Below are 10,718 nucleotides of genomic sequence, written 5' to 3'. Positions count from 1 at the left end.
ACAAGCTTCTGATAGGCTAACTGACATCATTTGAGTCAATTGGAGGTGTACCTGTGGATGTAGTTCAAGGCCTACCTTCAAACTCAGTGCCTCTTTGCTTGACATCATGGGAAAATCAAAATAAATCTGCCAAGACCTCAGAAAAAAATGGTAGACCTCCACAAGTCTGGTTCATCCTTGGGAGCAACTTCCAAATGCCTGAAGGTACCACGTTCATCTGTACAAACAATAGTATGCAAGTATAAACACCATGGGACCACGCAGCCGTCATACCGCTCAGGAAGGAGATGCATTCTGTCTCCTAGAAATGAACGTACTTTGGTGCGAAAAGTGCAATCCCAGAACAACAACAAAGGACCTTGTGAAGATGCTGGAGGAAACAGGTACAAAAGTATCTATATCCACAGTAAAACGAGTCCTATATCGACATAACCTGAAAGGCCGCTCAGCAAGGAAGAAGCCACTGCTCCAAGACCGCCATACAAAAGCCAGACTATGGTTTGAAACTGCACATTTCTCCTTTTTGGAGAAATGTCCTCTGGTCTGATGAAACAAAATAGAACTGTTTGGCCATAATGACCATCGTTATGTTTGGAGGAAAAAGGTGGTTGCTTGCAAGCCGAAGAACACCATCCCAACCGTGAAGCACGGGGGTGGCAGCATCATGCTGTGGGGTGCTTTGCTGCAGGAGGGACTGGTGCACTTCACAAAATAGTTGGCAACATGAGGAAGGAAAATTATGTGGATATATTGAAGCAACATCTCAAGACATCAGTCACGAAGTTAAAGCTTGGTCGCAAATGGGTCTTCGAAATGTACAATGACCCCAAGCATACTTCCAAAGTTGTGGCAAAATGGCTTAAGGACAACAAAGTCAAGGTATTGGAGTGGCCATCACAAAGCCCTGACCTCAATCCTATTTGAAATTTGTGGGTAGAACTGAAAAAGCGTGTGCGAGCAAGGAGGCCTACAAACCTGACTCAGTTACACCAGCTCTGTCAGGAGGAATGGGCCAAAATTCACCCAACTTATTGTGGGAAGCTTGTGGAAGGCTACCTGAAACGTTTGACCCAAGTTAAAGAATTTAAACACAATGCTACCAAATACTAATTGAGTGTATGTAAACTTCTGACCCACTGGGAATGTAATGAAAGAAAGAAAAGCTGAAATAAATAATTCTCTCTACTATTATTCTGACATTTCACATTCTTAAAATAAAGTGGTGATCCTAACTGACCTAAGACAGGGAATGTTTACTAGAATTAAATGTCAGGAACTGAAAAACAGAGTTTAAATGTATTTGGCTAAGGTGTATGTAAACTTCCGACTTCAACTCTACACACACGCAGGCATGCACACACACGCGCGCGCGCGCGCACACACACACACACACACACACACACACACACACACACACATACGTGTTTATAGACAATATCAGGACTTATGACAAAAATGTGACATATTGGGACATGCCTTTCCCAAGGTCCAAGAGACCTGGGAATCAGAATAGTTTGGTCCCATGATTCTAGGAATACATCCATCTGTTGAGATTTTGTCTAGGGCTATATTTTGTTCAGACCTGATTTTAATAGTATATATGAGGACTTTTTCGGGTTCATGTGACATATAAGGCCCATAGCAACAGCAGCCCATAGATACACACTGATTTTCAGGTTTATGTGACTTATGAAGAACCTGTAAATAGGGTCTGTATTTGAACGTGGTTCCGGTTACATGTTGAAATGTCTGCATAAGAATCATAGGTGTACAATACTTAACTAAAGCTTTTAAAAAAATATTATAATAATCATTCTCACCAGATAGGTAACCTTCAACAGAAATGCCTATCCATGTTCACATAGCTCATAAATATAATATATTCTCAGTCTACTGTTTAAGTCGTATTATTGTTATTTATAACAATACATTTGCAGTCAATATTCATGTAAAAAAAAGAGGGAACACTTTATGCCTTACTTTTATTGAGTGCCAGCGAAAATATGCAAATTAACAAATCAATTGAACACCCAGAATAGACCACCTACACTTTGCCTCCTTCCCTGCTATGCACAAGGCAGTAGAAATGGCATGTTTGAAATGAATGAGAAACTCTCTATTAAAGCATCCAGCTTCTATGAAACATGACAGTGTACATTCAGCTAACCTGTCTAAATAACATAGGGATTTACATCATAGTTACATAGTGCAAGTTACCATACACAAGGCCTGTTACAAGCACCCATTGAAATGGTAATAGTTTAACAGTAATTTAAACACCTTGCCACATTCAACAACTTGTGGTTAAGAACAAAGTGCTTCTGAAAACTTAGGAACAATAACAATCCCTTTAAGTACTGTTTATCTCTTTTCCCTGTCAATGAGAGCAGAGTATTAACCTATATCATCAACTGTTATCCCCCAAAAAATTGACCATAAGTGGCAAACATATGCTCATTAATAGCCCTCAATTATACATAAACATACAAACATGTGGGATCTACAGTCGAGCCTATGTGGCATGTTTGTACAAGAACCAACAATATAAATCATTTAAGGAAAATAAAATAATATGAACATGAAACCCACAGATATTAACACTATCTGAGGAGAAGCTGATTGAAATTGGAATTGAATGGTACCTGAGCTACAGTTGGCATGCTCTAGTTCTATCTATTCATCTTCCTTTTTAATGCTACATTTCTGTTGTGGATGTAGTATTTGATAGCAACCCAGTCTCTGTCTTTCAGAGCTACTGGCTCTGCTTGGAGGCAGGAGTCACAGTCCTTTTACCTGGTATTCTGCAGCTTGTTATGAAATTAAGCAAATGCCGCTCAACAGCTTTCACTTCATCACCTGTCCACTTGCTTCTCACCTTCACAGCTTTCATAAATGGAAACAAAATACAACTGATTAACAATGAGCTCTGCTAAAGTGACAAATGGAGGATATGATACAAAGGATTCTAGTTAGTAGTTATATGATGTTACCAATACATGTGAATACAAAATGCTTACTAACCTTGCTTTCCTTTGGAGCACTTTGAGGATGCTTGGGATGTGACTATTTTACCATGTCTTGGTTGTGTGTTGCTCATGTGTACGTTATCCAAGGTGGTTGACTCAGGAGTGCCCTTCATGTTGTCCAGGGTGGTTGACTCAGAAGTGCCCTCCATGTTGTCCAGGGTGGTTGACTCAGAAGTGCCCTCCATGTTGTCCAGGGTGGTTGACTCAGAAGTGCCCTCCATGTTGTCCAGGGTGGTTGACTCTGGTGTTTGCCTCAGAAGTGTCTGGTCCCTAGAAGTCTCTGTTGTTGAGCCTTTGCAAAGTAATAATGAATGTGATTATGTTCTATGAGCTTCATGACAATACGTTTGCTTGCTTGTATTATTCACTGTAAACAACCTCAATGTCAGGCAATATGCAATTCTACATTAGATATTAACTGATATTTGAGATATAAACATAAACTGATTGCAAATCCATAAATGTGGAATTACTTATCACCACCAATGTGATTGTTTAAAAACAGATAGAGGATCATTTCGATAATCCCCACAGAAATGTGCATTTATGTGACATAACTTAAAGATATTACCACATATATACAAGTCAGGATACCTTTGCATTGATGTAGGTCAGCAATGGTTTCTTCACTGGAATCATCATCACTCATTTCTACTTCATATGGTTGGGTAAAAAAACATTTACGGCAATTATTTAAATTAAGGACTAACAACACTTATAATAGTTATATTTGAAGTGGCTAAAAACTATATTTCAAACAAAATTTTACCTTCAGGATTGACCTCAATGTCATCCAGCCCTTTCCCCTGCAGGTAAGGCAGTCTTCCTTTTTCGATTGCTATCAACAGTTTGCTGACTTTTCGAGCTGCAGGGTACTCTCTGGAAGCCGATAGAATTCTCTATGGACACGGATGTCATGTCCTAGAAAGGTGGCAAGTTGATCCATTTCATTTTCTTTGAGGTTTAGTAGTGTGGACAAAGTGGCGACTTGTTTCCGCAATCTTGTTGAGGTGAGTGCCTCTGGGTTCTTTGCACCACATTGTTTGCATACTTGCGAAAGCAGTCGGAGCCTCTGTAATGGGAAAGGACACCTGGCCGTGTAAAAATGTACACATTTTCTTTGTGGACTTGACACTCTTTTCTGCTTATCATGAGGAGGTCCATAGCAGTGATCATGTCAGGGGTTAGAAGCACTGGAACCTTTCTTGACCTTTTACCTCGAATCTCAACTCTCTCAAAGTGCTCTGCAAGCTTCTTCTCGAAGTCAGTAAGGCCCCTCACAATGTCTGGATTCAGCTCCGTAAGATCCCTGGATGTGAAAGACTGAAGCTCCATTTTTGAAACTTCCCCTTCCCTCCTTCTGTTAAATAGTACTACCTGCATCAAAGTCACTTTAGGAAGATTTCCAAAGCTTTTGCTGTTGGGTTCTTCCTCAAGGTCCTTCATACACTTAGCACGCTCAGTAGCAAGAAACGTGTGCAGCACCGACACATCCTCTGTAAAGGGTCAAACCTGTGGTTTATTCCATTTGGCTTGTTGAAGCGTACCAAATGCGGCAGCTGAAATGGACTCTGTCCACTTTTTCTGATGTAAAGTGGCAAATTGCTTTGCAGACTCTGCAACAGCAGGGCGATTTGCAGTGATGGCATTGCATTGAATAATGCCTGCAACTTTGGCTAAACTGTGTCCCAATTTCAAAGCCAATGATGGGATTTTATACGAGTTGCTTTCAACATCATAACCAGCAACATATCTTACTGCCTGTATCACATGGGGAAAGTTACAGGGCATAACAAGGACTTCGGTGCTCTTCAAAGGTGTTATAGCCCTTGCCGTTATCAATAGTCTTGCCATCTCTCTAATTTTTTGGCGTATGTAGTCATTCCTTCTCTCATATGGTTTCCTGGAATTCAACAGTGACTCGCCGATACAAAGGAATTCAGTTTCACTCCTTACAACCGAGGAAACGTCATCCTGGTTCATTTCACAAGCAATCTTCCAAACAGTTTCCTTAACTGAGTCAGGTCTTGGTAAGTGCAGTTGAATCCGTTTTCGCCCAACTTGAGGCTCTCCCTCAACAGACTTCTTCGGGCAGTTTCTCACATGTCTCCATAGGGAATTTCTTGCATACAGTCCTTCGCAAAATTTGCAGTCACGGTAGTCATCAGATGGTTTTGCATTACTAGGTCTTTTACAGGCAACCATCTCACCAGTGCCACAGCTTGCCACTTCAGTATTATGGTCAAAGTTTCATCTCTTCTTAAGAGAGCGTAACAACTCTCTTCTTTTGCGGGATCCTTTATTAAAACTGAAAGCCATTGCAACATCAGGCTTTTCACTGTGGATGGATTCGAGGTGTCTTGCCAATTTATAAATGGCCTTTTTACAATAAAGACAAAATTGCTTCTTGTTGTACTTGCTTCCTTTTGCTGTTATTGACAAAGGTGTGACATTTATGGAGCTTTTCTGGTGTGATGTGTTCTCTGATGAATTGGCACTGCAGCTTATTACTGAAGTACAAGGATTGCTGCGCATCTTTGAATAACTTAATGTTCTTGGCTTCTCTGAACTGGTGGTACTATCCCCACTGTGTGCTGTAACATTCCCTAATGGTTTGTTCTCTGACAATTTGTGGTGGAGATTCTTTTCTGTGGTTTTATATTCCTTACTACAAGAACTTGTAGTACTTATAATAGAAGCATCCGAGGAATTGCCACATGAGTCTGGAAGATAGTCTGCAGCATCCGAAGATTCATCAAGGTCTGAAGGAAAAAGAAAAAAAAGCATCTAATTCTGTCAATAACTTTATACATGTATTAATACCTAGGGTATCATACTCCCTACAGTACCATCACATTGTGCATAACACCTACATACTCACAGAAAAATGTATTCTAGTAAACTGATTGAAAGACCTCTGTCTCTCAGCTATCTCTTCTCATAACGATCCTCACAACGATCATGACGGCGCCTCAGATTTTGCAGATGGCGGCTTTTTTCTAAGCTGTACAAATTTCTACAATGTTTCCTCACATCAAAAATACCACAATGTGTTAACAAAGAACATGAACTATTTTATCTAATGACAAGAATGCAGCTTTCTTACCTGCTTTGCAGTAGGACACTGGAAGGGTACAATTCCACTGGACTTGCTTGCCTTGAATGAAATTATGAAGAATAAATATTTGTTTTTAATAACACAGTACCGTAACAGTAAATTAGGATATTATACATTATACTGTATGTGAAAATAATTTGGGTTAAGAAATTGACAATACTGTTTTATAGATGACCTATAAATGAAAAAATGAATATGTGGATCTGGGGTTTTCAAGCAAGACTCTATAGAAATGGTTAAAACTGTACAATATCTGCTAACCAACAATATGAGGACCGTGTAACACACACACTCTAGTCTGGTTGGGTCATACCATATCGGGACGTAATCTGAAACACATTTACGTCTTGAACAGCCTAATTACCAAATGAGGACTTGACGACTGAACACATCTGGAATCAAGGTTCCTGACTTTGAGTTATCCTTTTGTTGTCAAAGAAAGCTCACCACCTTAAAAGCAATGTAAATGGATCAACTGCCATATAAATTAAATCACGCAAATTGATAAGAAATATGTTAAATGGGCAAAAACATTGCCCCAATAATACAAAAAACATAGACATTAGAGAGAATAAAGATTAATTTAATGTTTTGAGGGGCGGTTAGTTCTGTCAAATGGTCGGGCTAATTTTGTTTATGCTATGATATCGAAAGAAGTTATGGGAATTTTGATATTGTGAACATTTTACACAAAAGGTTGGTTGTAATACAGTAAACAGCCATTTAATTCATATTTTGGAATGAACTGAGACAACAATTTAATTTAAATAGAAAAGATCTACAATAAATGTGTAATAACCTGTTGGAAGGATGAAGTGGATCTCTATCTCACTTCTGGGTTTGCTGAAGGTTGAGCTGGGATCTTGTCACTTGGTGTCTGCAACGAAATACAACAATAACATGTCAGAAATATTGTGTTTTATAATATAGATCATATCTATTTCGTAAACTAATGATCATACTCAGTTCAGTCACAATATATTCCTACCACCTGTCAATCATAATCGCCTTTGGGGTGAAACTCATTGCTGAGGTCAAGGGCTGCATTGACCACAAATGTTAGGAAAGATAATTCATATGTGGATCTGGGCTTTTTATGCAAGACACTATAGAAATGGTTAAAACTGTACAATATCTGCTAACCAACAATATGAGGACCGTGTAACACACACACTCTACTCTGGTTGGGTCATACCATATCGGGACGTAATCTGAAACACATTTACGTCTTGAACAGCCTAATTACCAAATGAGGACTTGACGACTGAACACATCTGGAATCAAGGTTCCTGACTTTGAGTTATCCTTTTGTTGTCAAAGAAAGCTCACCACCTTAAAAGCAATGTAAATGGATCAACTGCCATTTAAATTAAATCACGCAAATTGATAAGAAATATGTTAAATGGGCAAAAATATTGCCCCAATAATACAAAAAACATAGACATTAGAGAGAATAAAGATTAATTTAATGTTTTGAGGGGCGGTTAGTTCTGTTAAATGGTCGGGCTAATTTTGTTTATGCTATGATATCGAAAGAAGTTATGGGAATTTTGATATTGTGAACATTTTACACAAAAGGTTGGTTGTAATACAGTAAACAGCCATTTAATTCATATTTTGGAATGAACTGAGACAACAATTTAATTTAAATAGAAAAGATCTACAATAAATATGTAATAACCTGTTGGAAGGATGAAGTGGATCTCTGTCTCACTTCTGGGTCTGCTGAAGGTTGAGCTGGGATCTTGTCACTTGGTGTCTGCAACGAAATACAACAATAACATGTCAGAAATATTGTGTTTTATAATATAGATCATATCTATTTCGTAAACTAATGATCATACTCAGTTCAGTCACAATATATTCCTACCACCTGTCAATCATAATCGCCTTTGGGGTGAAACTCATTGCTGAGGTCAAGGGCTGCATTGACCACAAATGTTAGGAAAGATAATTCATATGTGGATCTGGGCTTTTTATGCAAGACACTATAGAAATGGTTAAAACTGTACAATATCTGCTAACCAACAATATGAGGACCGTGTAACACACACACTCTACTCTGGTTGGGTCATACCATATCGGGACGTAATCTGAAACACATTTACGTCTTGAACAGCCTTAGTACCAAATGAGGACTTGACGACTGAACACATCTAGAGTCAAGGTTCCTGACTTTGAGTTATCCTTTTGTTGACAAAGAAAGCTCACAACCTTAAAAGTAATGTAAATGGATCAACTGCCATATAAATTAAATCACGCAAATTGATAAGAAATATGTTAAATGGGCAAAAATATTGCCCCAATAATACAAAAAACATAGACATTAGAGAGAATAAAGATTAATTTAATGTTTTGAGGGGCGGTTAGTTCTGTCAAATGGTCGGGCTAATTTTGTTTACGCTATGATATCGAAACAAGTTATGGGAATGTTGATTTTGTGAACATTTAACACAAAAGGTTGGTTGTAATACAGTAAAAAGCCATTTAATTCATATTTTGGAATGAACTGAGACAACAATTTAATTTAAATAGAAAAGATCTACAATAAATGTGTAATAACCTGTTGGAAGGATGAAGTGGATCTCTGTCTCACTTCTGGGTCTGCTGAAGGTTGAGCTGGGATCTTGTCACTTGGTGTCTGCAACGAAATACAACAATAACATGTCAGAAATATTGTGTTTTATAATATAGATCATATCTATTTCGTAAACTAATGATCATACTCAGTTCAGTCACAATATATTCCTACCACCTGTCAATCATAATCGCCTTTGGGGTGAGACTCATTGCTGAGGTCAAGGGCTGCATTGACCACAGATGTTAGGAAAGATAATTCATATATGGATCTGGGCTTTTTATGCAAGACTCTATAAAAATGGTTAAAACTGTACAATATCTGCTAACCAACAATATGAGGACCATGTAACACACACACACTCTACTCTGGTTGGGTCATACCATATCAGGACGTGATCTGAAACACATTTACGTCTTGAACATCCTAATTACCAAATGAAGACTTGATGACTGAACACATCTGGAGTCAAGGTTCCTGACTTTGAGTTATCCTTTTGTTGTCAAAGAAAGCTCACAACCTTAAAAGTAATGTAAATGGATCAACTGCCATATAAATTAAATCACGCAAATTGACAAGAAATATGTTAAATGGGCAAAAACATTGCCCCAATAATACAAAAAACACAGACATTAGAGAGAATAAAGATTAATTTAATGTTTTGAGGGGCGGTTAGTTCTGTCAAATGGTCGGGCTAATTTTGTTTACGCTATGATATCGAAACAAGTTATGGGAATGTTGATTTTGTGAACATTTTACACAAAAGGTTGGTTGTAATACAGTAAAAAGCCATTTAATTCATATTTTGGAATGAACTGAGACAACAATTTAATTTAAATAGAAAAGATCTACAATAAATGTGTAATAACCTGTTGGAAGGATGAAGTGTCTCTGTCTCACTTCTGGGTCTGCTGAAGGTTGAGCTGGGATCTTGTCACTTGCTGTCTGCAACGAAATACAACAATAACATGTCAGAAATATTGTGTTTTATAATATAGATCATATCTATTTCGTAAACTAATGATCATACTCAGTTCAGTCACAATATATTCCTACCACCTGTCAATCATAATCGCCTTTGGGGTGAGACTCATTGCTGAGGTCAAGGGCTGCATTGACCACAAATGTTAGGAAAGATAATTCATATGTGGATCTGGGCTTTTTATGCAAGACTCTATAGAAATGGTTAAAACTGTACAATATCTGCTAACCAACAATATGAGGACCGTGTAACACACACACTCTACTCTGGTTGGGTCATACCATATCGGGACGTCATCTGAAACACATTTACGTCTTGAACATCCTAATTACCAAATGAGGACTTGACGACTGAACACATCTGGAGTCAAGGTTCCTGACTTTGAGTTATCCTTTTGTTGTCAAAGAAAGCTCACAACCTTAAAAGTAATGTAAATGGATCAACTGCCATATAAATTAAATCACGCAAATTGATAAGAAATATGTTAAATGGACAAAAACATTGCCCCAAAAATACAAAAACATAGGCATTAGAGAGAATAAAGATTAATTTTATGTTTTGAGGGGCGGTTAGTTCTGTCAAATGGTCGGGCTAATTTTGTTTACGCTATGATATCGAAACAAGTTATGGGAATTTTGATATTGTGAACATTTTACACAAAAGGTTGGTTGTAATACAGTAAAAAGCCATTTAATTCATATTTTGGAATGAACTGAGACAACAATTTAATTTAAATAGAAAAGATCTACAATAAATGTGTAATAACCTGTTGGAAGGATGAAGTGGATCTCTGTCTCAATTCTGGGTCTGCTGAAGGTTGAGCTGGGATCTTGTCACTTGGTGTCTGCAACGAAATACAACAATAACATGTCAGAAATATTGTGTTTTATAATATACATAGATCATATCTATTTAGTAAACTAATGATCATACTCAGTTCAGTCACAATATATTCCTACCACCTGTCTATCATAATCGCCTTTGGGGTGAGACTCATTGCTGAGGTCAAGGGCT

General features: G+C 37.9%; 1 protein-coding gene and 1 long non-coding RNA gene across 4 annotated transcripts; both read right to left on the bottom strand.

Moving 5' to 3' along the window:
• Window positions 1–1,963: 1,963 nt before the first annotated feature.
• Window positions 1,964–4,567, bottom strand: LOC121580129 (variant surface antigen D-like). 3 transcript variants are annotated; one of them, XR_006660470.1, is made up of 4 exons: window positions 3,796–4,567; window positions 3,621–3,680; window positions 3,022–3,318; window positions 1,964–2,883 (listed from the first exon to the last, which is right to left on the bottom strand). XR_006660470.1 is itself a non-coding variant. In XM_045219831.1 (4 exons), the coding sequence occupies exons 2-4, from the start codon at window positions 3,673–3,675 to the stop codon at window positions 2,753–2,755; spliced, it is 483 nt and encodes a 160-aa protein (XP_045075766.1). In that variant the 5' UTR covers window positions 3,676–3,686; window positions 3,796–4,567; the 3' UTR covers window positions 1,964–2,752. The 3 variants fall into 3 exon arrangements, 1 of the variants encoding a protein (XP_045075766.1); XR_006660469.1 differs by having other exon boundaries at window positions 3,621–3,677; XM_045219831.1 differs by having other exon boundaries at window positions 3,621–3,686.
• A 674-nt stretch (window positions 4,568–5,241) lies between these two features.
• Window positions 5,242–10,502, bottom strand: LOC121561331. Its single transcript, XR_005999212.2, has 3 exons — window positions 10,471–10,502; window positions 6,133–6,183; window positions 5,242–5,788 (listed from the first exon to the last, which is right to left on the bottom strand). It is a non-coding gene; the product is annotated as an uncharacterized LOC121561331 (long non-coding RNA).
• Between the last annotated feature and the right edge of the window lie 216 nt (window positions 10,503–10,718).

Source organism: Coregonus clupeaformis, unplaced genomic scaffold, assembly GCF_020615455.1.
Source record: "Coregonus clupeaformis isolate EN_2021a unplaced genomic scaffold, ASM2061545v1 scaf2804, whole genome shotgun sequence".
NCBI lineage: Eukaryota > Metazoa > Chordata > Actinopteri > Salmoniformes > Salmonidae > Coregonus > Coregonus clupeaformis.
The sequence above is the reverse complement of the archived record's forward strand: the minus strand, read 5'-3'. Positions and strand labels throughout refer to the sequence as shown.